Here is a 22,623-nt window from a genome sequence, read left to right as displayed (position 1 = left end):
TGAGCCGAGCTCACCTAAACCAGCAGTCGAAAATAAATGCCCTTCCCTGAAAAATGTGTCATGGAGGCTCAGCAATCAAATGAGTGATGCGTGCTTTGCAAACTCCCACTTCCACTGGAGGCCAACCTTCACCTAGTCCTGTCCTGCTGGAAAGTCGGTCAGGCCTCTGCATCCCTGGAAACGACAGCTGGGTGCCCACTACCTACCTAAAGACTTGCAAAGTGCTTCTACACATGTTGTCTTACTTTTGTCTCACATCAGCTCTGTGATTGGGGGGGCGGGTGCTAGACCCATTTTACAGATAAAGAAACTGAGACCCAGTGAGGAGAAGGACTGGTTCCAAATTGCTGCTCTTCCTCTGAGTGCCTGCTTGGACAAGGCCACTCCAGAAACCCTTGGAGCTTGTGTCCCAACCCTCAGAGGCTAATGCACTCTCATTTCCCCCTCGGCAGAGCTGAGCAAGAGGGTTTTTTTCATCCCTCCCAGGCTTATTCCTGCTACCCAGAGGGACATGAGAAGTAGACACCAAACAGAAGTGGCCCGGTGGGGCTCGGATGGCACCAGGTATTCTGTGCCTCCAGGAGGAAGAGGCTACGGGGGGTGTGGGGGAAGAGGAAAAGGGGAAGAGAGAGAAGGAAACAGGATCTGCGGCACGCGCTGGATAGGATGCAAGGAAAAGTAGGAGGAGAAAACCCCAATCGACAGCACAGGCTGGGAACCATCCCCGGCAAGGTTTCACCCTTGGGTCCAGTGCCTCGGCGAGGCAGGGTGACGACAGACCACTCACTGTCGGAGGGTCGGACCCGGGCTCTGCACACACAGCCTTTCCCCTGAGTGGAGCAGTGCTGGGAGGACAGATGGCAGATCCTAGCAGCCAGGTCACCGTGGGCACACGGGGACAACACTAGTCATGGCGCCAGCCTTGCAGGGCACCAGTGCCCGGGAGAGAGCCGACGCCGTGGGGATCAAGGACGGTGAAGGAAGAGCCTTGGTCTGGGACTCGGGTGCTTTCTGAAAGAGACCCGAGTTCACTGGTTTGGCACGTACTCTTGGGAAAGATGAGAGGATTATAAAAGAATAAGATTAATTACTAAAACTCATTAAGTCCTCAGGGATGACAACTAGGAAGCTGAAGATATCGAAGTACATTTCTAAAGACAAAGATGGGCTTTATCAATTCCCATCTCTTATTGCAAAGCTCTTCTATAGCCCATTTCCTTAATCCTTGCAAATCAAACCCTGTCCATGATACCCTTCCAGATTTCTAAAGTGCAGAGGGGCACCGGGGTGGCTCGGTCTGGTAAGTGTCCGACTCTTGGTTTTGGCTCAGGTCATGATTTCAGCTACCTCCAGATGTCCCTACCTACTCTACAGAGATCCCAGCTGTGAAAGTCCATTGACAATGACCCAGGCGTGGCTCTTGGGCCCTGAGAAATCCACTGCTCTAAGTCAGGCAGCCTGGAAGCACTGGACATGCCCAAAAGCTCCTGCTGCTTTCTCTCCTTTCATCCACAGTCTGTGGTCCCCAAACTGGCCTTCGCCTCCATCTACCTCAAAGTAATCTCTCATTCCAGCTGCAAAGGACGTGGTAGCTAGCAAGAACCCTCTAGAGAAGTTGGCCAATCCTATCACTGGTCTTTGAAGCCATAAAAAGAGTGAGAGGACAAGAAAGGAGAAAAGTCTTAAAAGTTAAGCAGTCCCTTCACTTTGGCTACGTCAATGGGAATCTCCTTGAACTTGGGTAAAATAAAAAGAGAAATGAGCCACTAAGCAATTCCTGGCATGTAATCAGTCTTCTAGGGCAAACTTGTCATCATTATTATTTTTTAGTTGGATTCCAGTGGGCAGCCAACATTTCAGGGCAGGAGGTCAGAGCCCAAGAGGACTAGCGTCTTCCTCTTCAATGAGTAGGCTTCAGATGAAAATAAATTTCCAGCCCACCTTTACCAATCCTAAAATCCAAAGCATTTTCAATAGAAGTAGTGGTTTGGCACGCCTGAGAGCCCCAAGCGAATGCATTCCTGCCTCTGGACTTGCATATGGGAGTCGAGCACAAACACTTTCAGATTAGAGGAACAGAGAGCAGGGTTGGGGTTCCTCTGTGATGACAACCATTTATTGTCAATAGGGAGAAGAAACAAATCACTCAAAAAAAAAAAAATTCCACATTCACTCCCTTCCCCCTCTACTTACAACACCATAGGAAATAGAACTAAAAATTCAGCTTAGAGGACATGCACTATTGCTCAGATGATCCCAATCCATGGCAGATGAGATCAAACTCGAGAGCATCTTCTTGGCCACCAAGGCCTCAGGCCAATCCAAACCTTGGGGTGTTACTGAGACCCTTCACACACCGTGTTGATCTGAACCAATGGCCTTTGGAGCCAACCAACAATTTAACAGGATTTGGAAAGCATTTACTGGCAACAAATGAGAAATGATTGCACATGTCTCTGAGCCACTGGGCAGAAGAAACGCCACTTCCATGAGCTACGCCCCAAGGTTTGATGCTCTTGAAAATGAAGAGGGAGCAATTCCACTGTTCATTTATCCAAAGGCTGGGACTCATGTCCCCTCTGTGGTTCCAAGCACTACTGGACTATTTCTAGAGGAAGGGGAACAGGCCTACGAGGAGCTACGGAGAAGCTGGATACCTACTGTGGGTCTTCATGCACATCTATCCTGCAGCACAAGGTCAAAACAAGGGACAGCTGAAGAGATGTGGAAGACAATCATCGCATTTCTCATAAAAGCAACACAGAAAGGAAAACAAACATCAAATGTAACAGAGAGCTATCCCTCACGTTTGCGTTGATAAACTTTCCTAAACCCTTCTCGAAAGCAGCTCAAGGGAAAAGTGTACCCAGGTGATAGCAGAGCCACACTCACTTCCCTAAAAACTGCTAGAGATTTGGCAGTTTCTCTGAACTGAGAAGCCAACTGGAGATGACCCTGGATGTGGGGATTTCCAGGTCACTGACTCCTCCCCCAACCAAAGGGGTTGGCCTTGGCCTCCACTGCCCAGGAGAGGGGGTGTGGCATAAAGCTGACTCCCCAGAGACCCACCCACCCAGCTGGTGCTTCCAACCTATGACTCCTACTCACAAAGGGGCCCTCCTTCGTCCCTTCTCCCACCTTCACATCTCATGGCAAAGGGAGAGAGCTGGGGGAGAAGAGACAAAAGAGCCTACATTCATGATTTTAAAAAACTCTTCCGATCATAGTTCATATTTAAAATTGCTCTGATACAATAGCTAAACCGGAGATAGCATGGTGAGGCTTTCTACTTTCCTCCTTTAGGAACCTGAGTTAAAAAACAAAGAAGGCTTACCCATTTTTGAAATAGAGGACATGGGCTCTCTGAAGTCCTGTTTCTAGGAAAAAACCTAGTTCTTGATCGTGGGGAGCAGGGCCAGGCTTAGGGCTTCTGTTTTGAATATTGGTAAGTATTACCTGGAAGGGGAGAAAATCGGAAAACTAATCAGATCCACATCCAAGCCTACTCCTTTCAAACCACATCTCTAAACGCGCTGCACGACCTGACAGATCAGCTTCCTCGCGCCAGCATCGGTGCATGGGGACTGGTGCAGAGGTGGGCGCGAAGACTAGGAAAGCCGGGGTGTGCCCAGCTCTCCTGGCACAGAGGGCTCAGGACTGAAGGGTGCTGAGGGGCGCACAGTGCCAGCGGAAGCACTGAGGCAGAGGGGCTCTGCTAGGTGCCAGGATGTGGCCAGAGAGGCAGAGTGAGTAAGAAACGGGTCCCGGCAACAGGCAGGAAGAGTCACCGTCCACCGATGGGCGAGGTCACAGACAGGTGGGCCAAGGCTCCAGCCCTAAGTAAGCTTGATGAACCCAAGGAAAGCTAAGCTGAGAAGCGCTGTGACTGGCACTGGCCCCGAAATTCCCCAGGGAGGGTGAGCTCTCTAGGCTTCAAAGCCAAGGCCTATGGACTCTCAAGGGGACCGAGGAGAAAAACAAACTAAGCTCTCTCTCTCCCAAAACTTGATCTTTTGTCAACAGATGATGAGCTTGTAAAGGTCTAAATGTTTAGTCCCACAAGAAAGACTGCCAACGAATCAGGAGAAAGACCTTCAAGTCGAGTGGGTTACAGAGAAGTGTAAACACATGTCTACTATTAGAGGTTACCTGCTTTATACTGGCAAGTGAAATAAAGCATTTATCAAACAGAAGCTCCTTGCGGCCCATTTAAAAACCCTACACGTGTTCTCCAAACATGTTGTCCCCATCTGCTGAAAGTCAGCAGCCCTTCAAAGACCCAGCTGTAAGCCAAAGCCCAGACACTCTAGAGGTCTCAGAATTATTCTCCATGTGGAGTTGAAGCAATTGCTGGTTCTCTTTTTTTTTTTTTTTTTAGTTTTTTTTTTTTAGTTTTTTTTTTTTAATTTTATTTATTTATTTGACAGACAGAGATCACAAGTAGGCAGAGAGTCAGGCAGAGAGAGAGGAGGAAGCAGGCTCCCTGCTGAGCAGAGAGCCCGATGCGGGGCTTGATCCCAGGACCCTGGGATCATGACCTGAGCCGAAAGCAGAGGCTTTAAGCCACTGAGCCACCCAGGCGCCCCACTGGTTTTCTAACTTTTAAGCTTCAGGAAACAGCAAAGAAAGTGCACAATGAACAGATGTTGTGGGATGAAATCCAGGTGGGCAACCCTTGCATTTGAACTACATCCCAGCATCTTATCAAAACTGCCTGGCTCCTTCCCGACTTAGCACTTGGCTCTGCGAGTGCTAAGCAGTAGGTGTTCCTCCTACCCCTGCGAACTGTCATTTTGGGCTTTACTGCAGGCTCCTCCCCAACACATCCTCCAAGGGCTGCACATGCAAAGAGTGCGGTCTCCTGTAAGTCTCTCTCAGGATGATCTCACCCATAGAAATCTCTGAAGCCAGCTCCCAAAGTTATCCTCTCTACTGCAGACTTTCCTTCTGAACACTAGACTCATACATTCAACTGCTTCCTTGTCATCTCCACTTGGAGGCCCAACACTTAAACTTTTAAAAAAAATTAGCCTTCATTTGCTTTCAAGAATAGTTTTTAATTTTTAAAAATGCTGTGATTACTGTAAAGCAAAGCCAGTTCGGTACACACAGAAAGAAAATTAAAAATCATCTCAAAATTCCACTGCACAGAAATAACCAGGTAACATTTATTGAATAATAATTCAGGTATCTTTATACATACATATCAAGGAAAGAAAGGTAAAAGTCATTTTCCAAAAACTGAGATTGTGTTTTGTATGCCAGTTTTAAATGGAAACCATTACATTTAATTTTAATTAAATTTAACAGGAGAAACGAAAATGTGACCAAAGTAATCACTCAACTTCAGAAAAATGTGTTTTTTTTTTTACACAGAGTCATTAAAGGTATGGGCACTTGTCTTAGTTAAAAATAAATCTTGTATTTACTATATGTATATATGTGTGTGGGTGCATGGAGAGAGTATAGATGTAGATACAGATGTATTTTAACAAATTAAGTCTTTTGCTCCGTAAAAGTGAGATGTCTTACCACTATTTAGGTTTTCTTTAATTTCTTTCAATAGTGCTTTGTAGTTTTCAGGGTATAAGGTTTGCACTTCTTTTTATTATTCCCATGTATTTTCATCTTTTGATGCTATTATAAACGAAATTGTTTTCTTAATTCCATTTTCAGGTTATTAGTGTAAAGAAATAAAAGTGTAGTTTTTATACCGACCTTGTATTCTATAATCTTGTTGAAATCATTTACTAGTTAAAATAGGGTCTGTAAGTGTGAATTCCTTAGGATCTTCTATATACAAGACCATGCCATCTGCAGACAGAGATAGTCTTACTTCTCCCTTTTCAACCTACATGTCTTTTATTTCTTTATCTTGCCTAACTGCATTGGTTAGAACCTCTACTACAATACTGGATAGAAGTAGAGAGCAGATATCCTTGTCTTGCTCCTGATCTTAGGGGGGGAATATCCAGTCTTTCACTATTATATATGTTTTAGATGTAGGTTTTTCATAAGTGCCTTCTGCCAGGTTGAAGATGTGAACTTCTATTCCTATCACGAGAAAGGGTGCTGGATTTTGTCAAATGCTTTCTCTACATCTACTGAAATTATCATTATAATATGGGTTTTGTCTTTTATTCTACTGACACATTACATTAATTGATTTTCATATGTTAAGTCAGCTTGCATTCCTGAAATGAATCTTGCTTAGTCATGGTGTATAATCTTTTCTATATGTTGTTGGATTTGGTTTGCTGATATTTTGTTAAGGATATTTGCATCTATATTCATAAGAGATATCGGTCTCATAAAATGAGTTAGGGAATGTTTTCCTCCTCTTCTGTATTCTGGAAGTTTTTATAGTATTGCTGTCATTTCTTCCTTTAATGTTTGGTAGAAATCAGCAATAAAGTCAACTTGACCTGTAGTTTTCTTTATGGAAAGGCTTTTAACTACAAATTAAATTTCTTTAATAGATACAAGAATATTTGGGTTATCTATTCCTTCTTCAGTGAACTTCAGTAGTTTGTGTCTTTCAGGGAATCTTTTTTTTTTAAGTGATCACATTTATTGGCATAAAGTTGGTCACAATATTCCCTTACCACCTTTTTTTTTTTTTTTAAAGATTTTATTTTTTAGGGCACCTGAGTGGCTCAGTTGGTTAAGTGTCTGCCTTTGGCTCAGGTTATGATCTCAGGGTCCTGAGATCAAGTCCCATGTCCAGCTTTCTGCTTCCACTTCTGTGCTCACTCTCTCTCCCTCTCAAATAAATAAAATCTTAAAAAAAAAAAAAAAAGATTTTATTTTTTAAGTAATCTCTACACCCAACATGGGGCTCAAACTCACAACCCCAAAATCAAGAATCACATGCTCCACTGACTGAGCCAACCAGACACCCTTTCCCTCACAGTCTTTTTTTTTTTTTTAAGATTTTATTTATTTACTTGACAGACAGAGATCACAAGTAGGCAGAGAGGCAGGCAGAGAGAGAAAGAGGAGGAAGCAGGCTCCCTGCTGAGCAGAGAGCCCAATGCGGGGCTTGATCCCAGGATCCTGAGACCATGACCTGAGCCAAAGGCAGAGGCTTTAACCCACTGAGCCACTCAGGTGCCCTCCCCTGCAGCCTTTTAATGTTTATTAATCTATGGTACCATCTCCTCATCTTGGGTGTTGGTAATTTGTGTATTTTCTTTTATTCTTGTTCAATCTTGTTAATAGTTTACAAATTTTATGGATCTTTTCAAATAATCCATTTTTAGTTTTACTGATTTTCTCTGTTTATCTCTTTTCTATTTCATTGATTTTTTTTTCTGATCTTTATTATTCCCTTCCTTTTGCTTGCTTTGGCTTTAATTTGTTCTTTTTCTAGTTTCTTAAATTGGAAATTTAGACCATGGATTTGAATTTTTTTCCCTAATACACATTTAATGTTATAAATTCTTCTATATATTTTGTTTTAGACATTTAGAAGCTCTATTATTAGCTACATACACTTTTAGAATTACAGTGCCTTGTTGATTAACTGACTCCTTTCTAGTGTAACTTCTCCCTTTATCGCTTGAAAATATTCCTTGTTCTAAATTCTACTCTCTGATGTAATAATCACCCTAGCTTTGTTTTGATTATTGTTATATGGTATATAATTTTAGTTTTTGTCAACTTATATATTAATTTTAAATGGTTTTCTTATAGATAGCATATATTAGGGCTTGCATCTTCATCTAATCTGAAAATCTTTTCCTTTTAATTGTTCAGACCATTTACATTTAATATAACCATTGACATGATTGGAACCATCTTGCTTGTTGTTTTTTTATTGTCCCATCTGTTGTTTCTTTTTTTCTCTCTCATTCTGCTTTAAAAATATATATATTTTTTATTTTTTTATTTGACAGAGATCATAAGTAGGCAGAGAGGCAGGCAGAGAGAGAGGGGGAAGCAGGCTCCCCGCTGAGCAGAAAGCCCAATGTGGGGTTCGATCCTAGGACCCTGGGATCATGACCTGAGCTGAAGGCAGAGGCTTTAACCCACGAGCCACCCAGGTGCCCCTCTCTCTTTCTGCTTTTTTGATGATTCCATTTCATTTCCACTAATGACTGGTTAATTATGTTTGTCTACCTGTCCATTCACCCATGCCCCCATCCTCCATCTCTTGGCTGCCCAAAGGTATATAATATAGCTCTTTAGTTTATCACAGTCTATGTTCAAATAATATCACACCAATTCATATATAGTATAAATGCTTTAAACAATATACTTACATTTCTTCCCCCATCTTCGGTGCTTTGGTTGTCACACATCTTACTCCTATTGTATATCCCACAATATGTTACTATTATTGGTTTAGGTGGTCAATTATATTTTTTAAAAATTAAAAATAAGAAAAAGTCTTTTATATGTATGCTCGTTGTCACCATTGATGATGATCTTTATTTCATTGTATGTATCTTTATTTTCTTCTGCTTGAAATTTCTTTAACATTTCTTGTTATGCAGGTCTGTTGCTAATGCATTCTTTCAACTTTTGTTTGTCCTATAAAAAAACAAAGTCTTTGTCTTCTTTCATCAAAGGTGTTTTGAAATTTTTCATCCAGCACTTTAAAACCATCTCTCTGATATCTTCTAACTTGCAAATTTGCTGTAACTAAAACCATCTCTCTGATATCTTCTAACTTGACAAATCTGCTGTAACTATTAGCTTTTATTCTTCTGTATTTAAAGTTTCATTTTCTCTGGCTTCCTTCAAGATTCTGTCTTTGATTTTCAATAGTTTAACTACAATACATCCAAGTGTAGGTTTCTGTTTATCCTGCTTGGGGTCCTCTGAGATTCTTGGATATGTGGTTTGTTGTGTTTCAGTAATTTTGAAAAACTCTCAGCCATTTTCTCTTCAAATAGTTCTTCTATTTCAGCTTCTCTCTCCTCTCCTTTATGGACACCACATACATATTTTTTCTGTATTTCTTGGATGCTTTGTTTTGGTTTTCCCCACTCTTTTGTTCTTTTCTTTTTGTGTTTCTATTTGAATCATCTCTACTAACCTACCTTCAACTGAAAGATTTTTTCCTTAGCTGTGTCCAGCATTCTAATAAGCCATCAAAAAATTTATTTATCTTGGGGCTCCTGGAGAGCATGTGACTCTTGATCTTGGGGCTGTAAGTCTGAGTCCCATGTTGGGGAGGTAGAGATTACTTAAAAATAAAACCTTTTATTTAAAAGATTTATTTATTCATTTGAGAGAGAGAGAGAGAGAGCGCGCGCGTGTGCACACACACTCATGAGAGTGGGGGAAGGGGCAGAAGAGAATCTTCAAACAGACCTCCTGCTGAGCTTGGAGCCCAACATGGGGATTAGTCCCAGAACCCACGAGATCATGACCTGAGCCAAAACCAGGAGTGAGACACTTAACTGACTGTGCCACCCAGGTGCCCCAAATATGAAATCTTAACAAAAAAAGTTTCTTCATCTCTTATATCATGTTTTATCATTTCTAGCATTTCAGTTTTACATTTTTAATAGTTTCCATCTCTCTGCTGAAATTCTCATCTCTTTATGTATGTTGTATACTTTTTCCACAATATCCTCTAATGTACTATTTTTTAAAAATATTTTATTTATTTATTTGACAGACAGAGATCACAAGTAGGCAGAGAGGTAGGCAGAGAGAGAGAGGAGGAAGGAGGCTCCCTGCTAAGCAGATAGCCCGATGAGGGGCTCAATCCCAGGACCCTGGGATCATGACCTGAGCTGAAGGCAGAGGCTTTAACCCACTGAGCCACCCAGGCACCCCATCTCTAACGTACTATTCATTGATATTTTTAAGCTCCTATCTGATAGCTCCAACACCTGGGTCACTTCTGGGTTTCATTTTGTTTATTGCTCCTCACAACAGTTTGTGTGCACACTTGTATATATCTCATTTTTTAAATACAATGTTGAAGATTGTGTGTAGAGAATAAGGACGAGGTAAATAATATTTATACCTGAAAATGGGCACCTCTTTTCATCTATAAGGCAACAAATGTGGGGGACTGAGTCAATCCAGTCAGTAGTTGAAGTTGGGCTGGGCTTTGCTGTTTCTATAATTACCTCCATACACTGCAGACTTCAAAGTCCTCAAGCAGTGGGCTACTGACTTGCTTACTGTGGGACCGGGGATTCCCGAGGGGTTTTCTAAGTGTTTCTGTTCCATCCTATTTTCAGCAGTCCCTGTATACTTGGGCTAGAGGTGACTTCTCTCCAAATTCATGCCCCTTTCCTAGCAATATTCTACAGTTACTTGTTACTTGGTGCTGTGTTGTTTTTTTTTTTTTAATATTATTTATTTATTTGACAGACAGAGATCACAAGTAGGCAGAGAGGCAGGCAGAGAGAGAGGGGAAAGCAGGCTCCCCGCCAAGCAGAGAGCCCGATGCGGGGCTTGATCCCAGGACCCTGGGATCATGACCTGAACCGAAGGCAGAGGCTCAACCCACTGAGCCACCCAGGTGCCCCTGGTGCTGTGTTTGTTACATTGCTGGTGGTGGAAGGGAGAAATTCTTGGGTTTTCCTGGTCCAGCCTCAGTCTTAGGAAGGGCCTATATATCTAGACCTCAGGGATGGGGTTCATCCTCAAGGGGACCTTTCTGGGCCTCTCCCTCCTAGCTCCTAGAATGTCTTCTGGGGACAAGAACTACTTAAATTCCACTCCCAGGAAAACTCTAAGCATGAGTAAAGCTCCTAGAAGCCCAGTTTTACCCCAAAACATAATTTTCTAGTTATTCCATCTTAATAAATAACATCATCCACCCAGATGCCCAAATCAGACCCTGGGTGGGGGGTAGGGAGGTAAAGTTTGAAACCCTGACACTCTCTAATCTATTACCATGACCCTCCTAATTATTTCTCAAATATGTCCGTATCTATCCATTTCTACAACAATTACCTTCATGGAAGCTACAATCACGTCCTGTGAGATTTCCACAATAGTCTCCTAAATGGACTCTCCATGTCACCCCTTGCTCCTTTTCTTCCTTCCCACTTTCCACAAGCAGTCTGAATAACTTTCTATAACCCAAACTGGGTCATGCTGCCCTTGTGATCTTTCTCATCCTTCAGGTGTCACCTTGATTGTCACCCTGTTGGAAGGGCCTTCTCTGGCCACCTAACATCACATAGGCCTACCTCTATTATTCCCTCTCCCAGCAGCCCATCCTGTTCCTTCACTGCATTTATCAGTTTTTGTTTTTTTTTGTTTTTTGTTTTTTGTTTTTTTATTACTGACTGTCTTCCTCTGTGGTGCTGAAACATCCACAAAGTCAGGGCCACATCTATTTCACTTACTAATAACGTTCAATGTCTACTGCAATGTTTGGTGCAGGGTAAGCATTCAATATACATAATAAATGAATGAAATACATGATGAATGAATGGATGAATGAATGAATGAATGAATGAATGCATCTGTAAGACCAACCAGAAATGCAGGGAAAAAAGCAGTAAGAAAGTAACCTACTCTGCACTAGGCACTATGTAGGCACATAGACTCTCTCATTTATTCCCCCACAAAAAGCCACTGAGATCCACACTACTACCCTCGCTGCACTGAAGGAGGAAGTGAAGCTTTTTTCCACTGGGTGAGTCCCCAAACTGCATGGCTAGCAAGTGTTAGAATCGGTGCTGAAACTCATGTCCACCTGACTCTGCAGTCCAGCTCCTTCCCCTTTGTCCCATCAGTCTGCCTTTGCTGGCAGAACAAAGCCCAAAAGACAAGAGGTCAGAGCTGCCAGGATGAGGTTTTAAGTTATAAATGGGAAGAATGGAGAAGATACAAGTGGGGAGGCAGAGAGAATAGCTTAGCTCGGATTTAGCCTTAAGTTTAAACATCTTGGATTTCATCCTTTCTTCACAAAGAGCCTCTAACACATGGACCTGGGCAGGAGCACTGTTTGGCAGTGTCAAAGCCACCACTTGTTCTGAGGATAAACACTTCCCTGCAAGAGGACTGCCAACAAGCATCCTTAACACGCGCGGCCTGCTTTGGCAAAAGCATATATGCAGTGACTAAGGAAGCACGACAGCAAGAGGGGCAAAGACTTTAGGTCCAAAGACCCAGGTTCAAGGTCAGGTTCTGATACCCCTCACCACTTATGGACTTAGGACAATTCCTTCAATCTCAGACCTTCACTGTCCTCATCTGTGTAATGGGGTAATATATACCTGATAAGATTGTTACGAACTGTAAGTGGGAAACTTAATGAGGATATAAACATTATAATCCTTAATGGAGGGGCGCCTGCGTGGCTCAGTTGGTTAAGTGTTGGCTCGGATCATGATCCCAGGGTGCTGGGATTGAGTCCTGCATCAGGCTTCTTGCTCACTGGGGAGCCTGCTTCTCCCTCTGCTTGCTGCTCCCCCTGTTTGTGCTACTCTCTCTCTCTCTCTCTCTCTGGCAAATAAATAAATAAAATCTTCAATAATAATAATAATCCTTATTGGGGATATATTAAAGAGTTACCTTCAAGTAGGAACAAAAAAAACTTTTATTTTTTAACATGGTATTAGAAAATCTGGAGATAGGAAAAAAGAATCTGGAGATGGGGGGCGCCTGGGTGGCTCAGTGGGTTAAAGCCTCTGCCTTCAGCTCAGGTCATGGTCTCAGGGTCCTGGGATCGAGCCCCACATCGGGCTCTCTGCTCAGTGGGGAGCCTGTTTTCTCCTCTCTCTCTGCCTGCTTCTCTGACTAATTCTGATCTCTGTCTGTCAAACAAATAAATAAAATCTTAAAAAAAAAAAACAATCTGGAGATAGGGAGATAAAGTGGAAAATATGAGATAGGAAGGAATAATAACAAAAATCATTCCTCTGCCACATATTCATACTCTTAGAAAAATGAAAAGAATCAACTGTATTTTTGTAGAATTCAGCATTGTGGCTAATATTCCTATGTCTTTACCCTTGTCAGCCTTCAAAATTCAGCTCAGGTGTCCTCTCTTTCAGGAACCATCCCTGAACTACCAGGCTGGTCCACCAAGACACTTCTGTGGGCTTGCAGAGTCCTCTGAGTGTTCATCACCAAAGCATGGCCCACACTGGTTATGGGCCTAGGTCTTTGTTAGATCATATGTTTCCTAAGGACAGGCTCTGTGGCTTTTTCATCCCAGTGCCCCTGATATCAAGCATAGTACAGAACATAGACAGCACTCAATAGGGGCGCCTGGGTGGCTCAGGCGGTTAAGCGTCTGTCTTCAGCTCAGGTCATGATCCCAGGGTTGGGATCCAGTCCTGCATTGGGCTCCTTGCTCAGCAGGGAGTCTGCCTCTTCCTCTCTCTCACCCTCACCCCTGCTCATGCTCTTGCTCTCTCTGTAAAAAAAAAGGGACTCAACAAATGTTTGTGTAACTGAATTAAAAAATCAGAACCATTGCTATATGTGAAAATATAATTTAAAAAATAATGATCCTATTCATAAAGCAATACAAATAGAAAAACCTGGAAATAAAATAAACCTACTAAAATCTGTGAAACAAAAGGTCTTGCAAAATGGAAAGAGATATCATGGTCATAGACAAGTGAAGACTAAATATAATTCTCCAAATTATGTATAGGGTTCATAAAATCCAACCAATCCCAACAGGATTTTTCTAGAACTCAAGAAAATTATTCTAAAATTCACCTTGAAGTATCATCAGAAAAGAACTAGGGATATTCTGAAAAATACAAGTGATATGTAGTTACAGTTCTTTCAGATGTTGAAAACAGTCATAAAGAAATACTTATTGAATGGTGTCATACTGGTACAATATAAGATCAGAACAAAATAGGAAAGCCAGGAATTACTACTGTATCTAAAATTTTATTAAAATACTTAAAAATATGTGATAGCAAATGTAAAAAAACAGAGATAAGATCATCTTAAAGTGGTAGTGAATTTGAGAAAAACATTCATTTAGAGTCACATCTAGTGTCGCACAACAAAATAAATCCCAAGAAGATTTGGAAGTTAAAAGTTGTTTTGAGGGGCACCTGGGTGGCTCAGTGGGTTAAGCCTCTGCCTTCAGCTCAGGTCGTGATCCCGGGGTCCTGGGATCGAGCCCCGCATTGGGCTCTCTGCTCAGCGGGGAGCCTGCTTTCCTTCCTCTCTCTCTGCCTGCCTCTCTGCCTACTTGTGATCTCTGTCTGTCAAGTAAATAAATAAAATCTTTTAAAAAAAAAAAGTTGTTTTGAAAATATGGAAAAGGATTGAAAACTTTTTAAATCTTAGAGGGAGTCTATCCCAATATTTCAGCTTTAAAACAATGAAATAAATGTAAAAAAAATCAGGTTAAATAAACTATATACAGATTTTAAACATATGAGCAACTTAAAAATGGAAATTTAGTGACTGAGAAAATACTCAGAGCAAATGTGATTAAAGAGTTAACATATTTATGATGTAGACTTTATTCAAATTGTCAATGACTTCATCCAAAAACTGGACAGAAAGCATACACAGACAAGAATGGAATATAACATAAAGTTACCATATGACCCAGCAATTCCACTCCTAGGTATATACCCAAGAAAAATGAAAGCATTGTCCATGCAGAATCTTGTATATGAATGTTTGTTGAAGCCTTATTATAAGAGCCCAAAGGTGGAAGCAACCCAAATGATAAATGATGAGTGGATAATTATACCCAATGTAGCATATCCATAAAATCGCATATTATTTGTCAGTAGAAAGAAATGCAGCATTAGGACATGCCGAAGGAGCCAGTCATAAAAGACCCCATGATGCATGGCTTTATTTGTATAAAATGTCGAGAATACACAAATCTGTTCAGACTGGGAGAGATCAGAGGTAAATGGAGAGTGAGTGCTAGTGGGACAGGGTTTCTTTTTGGGGCAACAAAACTGTTCTGGAATTAAATATTGGTGATGGTTGTATGACTCTAAATATATTAAAAAGTATTGAATTGTGTACTTTAAATGGGTGATTTGTATGGTATGTGAATTCTATCTCAAGAATGCTGTAATTCAAAAAGAAATGAGATATAACCCATAAGCAAACAGATGGGGAAAAAAATTCACCCTGACTGATAGTCAAAGAAATGCAAACCAAAGTTGCAAGCAAGGTACCACTGTCACCTAGCAAACCAGCAAAATAACATTTACATAATAGCAACCCCGTCAAGAGTGCAAAGTGACCACTATCCCCCTGTATCGCGCCAAAGGGAGATGTTGGTATGACTCGTAGCAAGCAAACGGGACACAATATGTATGTAGTTGAAGAGAATGTCAAAAATACCTCCACTTGTGGGAATCTGCCCTTGGGAAACAATGACAGCAAGGGGAGAGTTACCCGAAGGAAGGCAACATCAGCATTATTTACAACAGGTCGGACCCAACAATAAGGTAATTATATCATAGAGGCCATGTACTTGATGAAATAGTGTATCTCCATGAAAACATTTTCAAGTGTTGACATAATGTTGAGTGAAAAAAGACAGACAACACTCTTTAATGCTATAAGATTATGAGGACAGGGGCACCTGGTGGCTCAGTGGGTTAAGGCCTCTGCCTTCGGCTCGGGTCGTGATCCCAGGGTCCTAGGATCGAGCCCCACATTGGGCTCTCTGCTCAGCGGGGAGCCTGCTTCCACCTCTCTCTCTCTCTCTGCCTGCCTCTGCCTATCAAATAAATAAATAAAAAAATCTTAAAAAAAAAAAAAGATTATGAGGACAAAGACTAACCAAGAATGTATGAAAATTAAAAGAAGCTACTGGTCTTTTCTGGTTTTCAGACTTTTCTAACTCAGTTTCAAGTGCATGTGGCCTCCCATCCCAGTCAGTCAGATGGCAGGCCTGGAGTCAGAGCACATTTACTGGCTGGTCGCTGGCTTGACATTTCTTCAAGGAAGAACCTGGTCCCTGCCGCTTTGGCTCGAGTGGAGAGGGAGGGAATGGAAAGGGCATGGATGGCAGAATCTTTGCCTTTATTTTGTCTCGTACATGAAAGCCCAAAACATGGCTACGTGGAGCCCCAGAGTCACACCCCACCTCTGCCATCAGCAGCACCGAGCACTTCTCCTGGGACGTCTCATTCAAATTCAAGATGCACCTGAATCTCACCCACCACCAAGTCTGGCACCTCAGCTCTGTGGCTGCAAGTCCCCCCAACAGCGAGGAGGAAAGGAGGCCAGGGCCTGGCTATGCTCACCAGGGAGCTACTCCCCGAAGAACAGAGGAATTCCGGTGGGGTCTGGCAATATTTGGGGACCACCTGTTTCTCCTCAAAACTTTAGCCCTAAAACTGCCCGTCAAAAGTCGATTGGTAGCCCATCATTTAGCGTTCACTTCTCTAAAATAGGGTGTGAAGAAGTGAACTGTCGGCAGAAGGTGAAGTTCCAGCCTGGCAGGGCGTCTGCTCAGGACAGCCATAAGCAGCTGGTTGGCTGCTGCCTGCCAAGGACAGAGACGGGATGATTTCATTTGCCAAAAGCAGGGCTCAGAGTATGATATTCAAGAGTGAAGTCATCGTTATTCCTATCACGGCACCACGAGAAGCTCCTTGTGGGGCAGGTAACTTTATTTACCGTTGGCATGACGCCACCATCTGAAGAGAAACAAATCAAGGACAGCCTCTGTCATTTCTAATCTAACTCAATTTGTCTGATTAAGTTGTTGTTTATGCACAATTTTGGAAGTATCTTTTATTCCCCTTCAGAGAACAAACTACCAGAGAAAATTAGATGGTTCTAAAACCCTAATAGAACAAGAACAACACTAAATAAATAGTTAATTGCCCTGCTTTCGTGTATTCAAATTTTCAAATATTTGAAATATTTCAAATATTTCAAATATTCAAATTCGTGTATTCAAATATTCTTTGGCCCTGCCTCCACCTTCAGACAGAGGTGGGGGGGACAAGAACACATGGAAATTTCCTATGGCAGCTGGCTCACGAGTTCTCTAGCCCCAGACAAATCAGGCAATATTAGCCCCCCCATGAGAACAGGAAGCTGCAGCACACAGAAATACACGACCCAACCAAGGTCGGACAGTCAGGGGGTAAACAGAAGCCCAGAGCCCAGATATGACATGGAGACTCCAGTGGGGGGAAGATGCTGTCCCATCAGCTTCTGCACAAGAGAGGGAAAACCAAGTTCTCCCGAGAAAAATTACCCTGTAAATATCCTGTTAAAAATTATTTAACACTGGGGGGGCGCGCGGGTGGCTTAGCGGGTTAAAGCCTCTGCCTTCGGCTCAGGTCATGATCCCTGGGTCCTGGAATCGAGCCCCACATCAGGCTCTCTGCTCAGCGGGAGCCTTCTTCCCCATCTCTCTCTCTGCCGGCCTCTCTGCCTACCTGTGATCTCTCTGTCAAATAAATAAATGAAATCTTAAAAAATATATATTTAACATTTTTAATGAAACAGCATGTTCCTAATGTTCTACCTATCTGAAATCTTCTAAGATGAGGAAAGAGTCCACTGGCAGGTGACACAGGTACAGAACATGACAACAAAGCTAACATTTAACTGTTACTAACCACGTACCAGGAAGTACGTTAATTAAGCCACTCTATCCTCACCATAGCCTGATAGCAGTCACTACTGCTACTTTACAGATGAGGATCATGTGGTGGCACAGAGAGGCTGAGTAACTGACCCGAAGTCCCACAGCTAAAAGGTGGCAAATCCAGGATCTTGACACTGGCCGTCACTCTACCACAGTGCTCTGCTCCCTCTCACAGCTTAAGTTAGCTGCCTCAAGGGTCAGCCCGGGTCTCCCCCTCTCTGAAGAGTTATTGTCCTTCAGGTAGCAAACAAATCTATCATCAAACATCTCCACTATTCAGAGAACGGGGCTGCCTCAGAAACATGATTTTGTGGCTTCAGATCATGAGAAAATACTAACCTAATCTGTCGTCAAAAATCCTTCCCCGATTTTTTTCTTGCTAGTGAATGAAGTGAAGAACCAATACTAATAAATAAAATGCCAAAGGTCCTGGCCAACAGAAGTTTCTTCACTATGGAATGGCTAGGAAATGGAGGGAAACCAATGAGCAATGGCCTGTGCCCAGCAGAACCCATAAAGGAACAGAGTGTGTGGGATTTTCTAGATACAAGGCTTGCCTACCCAGAAAAACAAAGCATTATTTACCTAGGCTTGTCCCAGTTCATTACTTCTTTCAGATTCTATTTCCCTAACATTTCTGTTTTTATTTATTTATTTATTTATTTATTTGGTTTATTTATTTGACAGAGAGACAGCAGTGGTGCACAGGCACAGGGAGCAGTAGAGAGAGAGGGAGAAGCAGGCCCCCCACTGAGCAAGGAGCCTGATGCAGGGCTCGATCCCAGGACCCTGGGATCATGACCTGAGCTGAAGGCAGTTGTTTAACCAACTGAGCCACCCAGGTGCCCCACACTTCTGTTTTTAATTTAGCATAATTCTTAAAAGTTATTTTAGGTTCAAATTTAAAAAAAAAATGTCAAGGTGGTATCTTCTACATAGCATCCCCCCATCTTGCCTCATAAAGACCTTGAACGTCCACCAAGCCCAGCAGTCACTTAAGGAAGGTGGTTTTTCTCTTAGACTTCCCATGAATCAACAAATGGCTTCTTGAGCACTTACTACAGTCAAAACAGATACTTGGTTCAACTAGTCTCTCCCAGTACTAATATCCCAGCTTGCTGGACCTGGGGAGGCCTGAAGTGGTTTCCCATAAAGGAAAACTAACACTGGAAAATCGGAGCCAGAAATGTGAAAATCATCTCTACCCCCTAGGACTGTACCCAAGCCTGAGGAAGCTTCCTCACGCTACCAAGAGCAATGGCTCACTTGGCCACAGGGAGCGCTTTCTGCAGGTAAGGGTGTGGGAAACAACAAAGTGTGCACTTGTGTGCAGTGGCCTGGAATAATGACATGAGTGGGCCCTGAACTCAGTGTCAGAAGAGCTCTAGTCCTAGCTTTGGTCCTAACTTCTGTATGTCCTCCCTGTCTGGGCCTCCATTTCATCTTTAAATCTGACATCCTCTGACACTGTCTCCCCAAAACTGCACACAAAAATCTCTTTTAAATGCTATGATCAGGGGTACATGGGTGGCGCAGTTGGTTAAGTGTCCGACTCTTGATTTCCATTCAGATCACGATGTCAAGAGTTGTGAGATCGAGCCGCGCATCAGGCTCTGTGCTCAGTGTGGAGTCTGCTTGAGATTCTCTCTCCCCCTCTCCCTCTGCCCCTCCTCCTCATGCGCTCTCCCTCTCTCTCTCTCTCTCCAAAATCAATCAATCAATCATTTTTAAAAAATGCTATGATTATGCAAGTCTCCTCCTCGATGGTCTGGCCAGAGAACCCAACAGTGAGGAGGTGGTTACACATGAACACAACAGGAAGTACATCCAGATCTGCCAATCCCCGTGTCATTAAACACACGTGTAACAGACGCGCCTCCTCTCTGCCAGCCAGGAGAAGGCAGCCCCGAGAGGACAGGTCTGTAACAACTGTTGGAGAGTAAGGTGCAAAGCAAGGGCCCCTACGGGGCAAAAGGGCTGTGGGGTCAACAAGAACAGCTTCTCCCCTTCCAAGCACTGGCTAGCAAGGAGGCATATGGTAAAGACAGTGTGGATTTTCAAAGCAGGCTGCACAATCATTTCTCTAAAGATCATACCACAAATTCTGAATAACCAAAAAAATTCCTTTCTCACAGCAGCTTTCTGATAGAACATTTTGGCAAGACGGTCAAGGATCTTCCTGAGTTCCCAGACATCACGACCCCTGATTTAGAACCCATGCTGGTGTTGGCCAGGTTCCAAGCTGGTCCCATCATTCTCCCCTCCCCCTCTCTGTGGTGCTCACCTGCACTGCCTGCCCCTTACAAAGCAATTCTGATCCTTGTCACACACATCAACACACTAGGAGAAGACTGTCAGTCCGTACACTGACAACGGAACAAAGCTAACCAGACTTTGGTAGCCCCTCCCCATTCTAATCCTCAGGGAAACAGAGAACCCAAAAAATTGATGGGAAATAAGCCTTGGATCATTTTCAAAGTCTCACAGGATTTCTCATCTTTTCAAATAATCTCATAGGACACGTCTCTGGGCAGAAAGGGGGGAATCTCAGTGGCAAGCCTTGGTAAGAATGTCAGGAAACTCTGCTGGGAGCAGAAATGACTAGAACCAGTTGTTATTAGTAAAAAAAAGAAAAAGAAATAAATAAGTGACATTCACTAAGAATCCAGGGTTTCTGCATCTGGGCTAAGTCCCTTCATTTACATGATCTTTTATAATCCCCACCAGAACTGCACGGGGTAGAAACTATTCTGCTCTTTTCACAGATGGTAAAATTGAGGCTGAGATGAAGGAACAGTAAAGAGCAAAGCTAAAAGGCAGCTATCCTTCTGAAGAGACAAGCTCAGAGCGGACAAGTCTCCAACCTCCTCCGCCCGAGTGTGTGGGCTCAGGGCCTCCTGCTCCATGTCTGCTCGGGTGGCCCCCCTGTCAGCTGCTGGTTTCATTCCCCACTACAGGCAACCACTGACTGCTGGGAGGAAACCACCCCAGACTGTCTCAGAGGATACACACTCACTCCAAGCAGGTCAGCTGGGAGGCCCCAGCAGTAACTTTCTTTCGCGTAACTACTGAGGTAAAGCCTCCTCCCAAACCCTGGAGGTACGTTCTGTTGGCATCTCGTCCCCGTGAGTACAAATGAAGGCAGCCCACTGTGTACCAGGAGCACACGAATGACTGACCAGCCTGGGGGCACACTGTCATTGCTGCTCTGAGGATGTTAAATGCTTCCCAAATACTCTTCACAAGGTCCCACCGTTGCCACCATCTCTTTTGCACTGAAACAGAAGTCAAGCTTTGCACCCAGAGGCAGATGTGTTGAAGGTTTTCCAGAGATCGATCGCAGCTCTCTATAGTCTGATTTGAAATTTTTAAAAAATTATCAACTGGAAGAAACACTTGGTCCTCACTTACCCTTTCTATCTCTTGGAGGTACAGGAGTGCAATGTCCCCTGCTTTCTCGTAACAGGTGATGACATCCTGTTCCCGGTCCACATGGAGGTTACTGGTAGAAGAGGAAACAGGCAACTTCTCTAAACAAAGTCCTAAAAAAATCAAACATACAAAACCTGGCTGAGTTGTTTTTCATGGAGCTTAATTTTTCAATATTGCCCTAGAGGGCCAGAAAACAGTTCCAGGATATGACAAACTGTCAGAAGAAACAGGTTCTCTGTCCTTTACCCTCCCTCGTTAAGGACACATGACCTTGACATCCAGGTTGAGAACCTGATCAGTTACTTCACCATGACCCCATTCAGACCTCATGGAGCTTCTCAGTCAAGTTGTCCCAAGGTCCTTGAAGTAAGCAAAGGTAAGCTCACAGCATAATACTAACTGAAGAACATCTTCTAACCCAAAATGTCCACTTAACTCATTCAACATAAAAAAAATTGTTAAATACTCTTGGGGTCTCAGTCACTAGGAAAATCTTCCAACTCAGAGCCTTAGAATTTTGGAGTCACAATAACATCACAGACCACAACTCAGTTGTGGGCTAAGAAAATACCAGAACTGCTTTGGGCACTTCTTTGGAGATGAAGGAGATCCTCTTTGCTGAGAGAGAGCTCAGGGTTGGCATGTATGAAGGCACAAAGGGATGAAAGAACACACTACCGGGAGGAGCAGCAGGTGCCTGAACCGCCCCCAATCTCTGGGCCTGCCTTGGGCCACCAGCCTGGAGCAAGCCAGGCCCCGGGTGTCTACGCACAACCCAGGGTGAAGAGAGGGCATGCTGCAGGGAGGGCGTCTGATGCCTTCACACGAAAGGGCTTCTGCTGTTCCAAGTGCCCCGGGGCACATGTATACACACAAGACACACATTCCGCTCCAGGCCAAAGTGTGGGAGAAGGTTTGATATTGACAGAAATGGGGTCTGGAACTGGAAGACATCAGGGAAATTCCCCCCAGAAAACCCACTCCCTGTACAAAGAAGCTGAGATGGGCCATGGGAAAGTAAGTGACTTGCCCCAAACCTGGCAGCCAGGTAAGGACACAACAGGACTCAGAACTCAGGTCTCTGACCTGCCAAACAACACCCACCAGTTAGCTGCTGACTTTCAGAGCAGACGCCACTCTGGACAGGGCCCCCGATGCATTAAGCACCAGCAAATGACCCATGGGTTCATGCACCATCATTTCCAGAATGGCCTCTTCCAAGCTGCTCCTGTCAAATAGTGATTGTCCCTCCAGGCTGTAAAAGGCCACGAGAGATGGTTCTGCAGAACCAGAAGGAGGAGAAACTGCTTCCGCTCACAAGGAGCCAACAACCACGGACCACGTGCCTGGGATCTCAGAGGTTACCCGGTCTGTCACAGAAGGTACGGCTCAAAGATTCTGTCATTTTCTTGACAGCTGTTATGGAGGTAGAATTGGCATATAACAAGCAAAACATTTTTTTCAGTGTTGCATCATGATGATTCTTTTGTTCATATTTATTTAGTCTTATTTTTTTTTTAACTATAGTCCATACTTAAACCACTTTAGGATTCACGGTATTCTATAGTTCATGAATTTTAACAAATTCATAATGTCGTGTGTCCACCATTACAGCATCAGATGGATAAATTCACTGCCCTAAAAAGGTC

The 22,623-nt window shown here is 43.3% G+C and overlaps 1 protein-coding gene across 2 annotated transcripts in view; it reads right to left on the bottom strand.

The window, feature by feature from the left end:
- The window catches only part of TTC7B (tetratricopeptide repeat domain 7B), a 248,850-nt gene that overhangs the window by 164,339 nt on the left and 61,888 nt on the right, over positions 1–22,623 (bottom strand). For both annotated transcript variants that reach the window (XM_080807351.1, XM_080807352.1), the window contains exons 4-5: positions 20,954–21,084; positions 3,335–3,456 (exon numbers count right to left, since the gene is read on the bottom strand). In XM_080807351.1, the coding sequence (XP_080663477.1) occupies positions 3,335–3,456; positions 20,954–21,084 (253 nt within the window). The remainder of the gene's footprint in view (positions 1–3,334; positions 3,457–20,953; positions 21,085–22,623) is intronic.

This window comes from Martes martes, assembly GCF_963455335.1.
Source record: "Martes martes genome assembly, chromosome: 7".
Taxonomy (NCBI): domain Eukaryota; kingdom Metazoa; phylum Chordata; class Mammalia; order Carnivora; family Mustelidae; genus Martes; species Martes martes.
The sequence above is the reverse complement of the archived record's forward strand: the minus strand, read 5'-3'. Positions and strand labels throughout refer to the sequence as shown.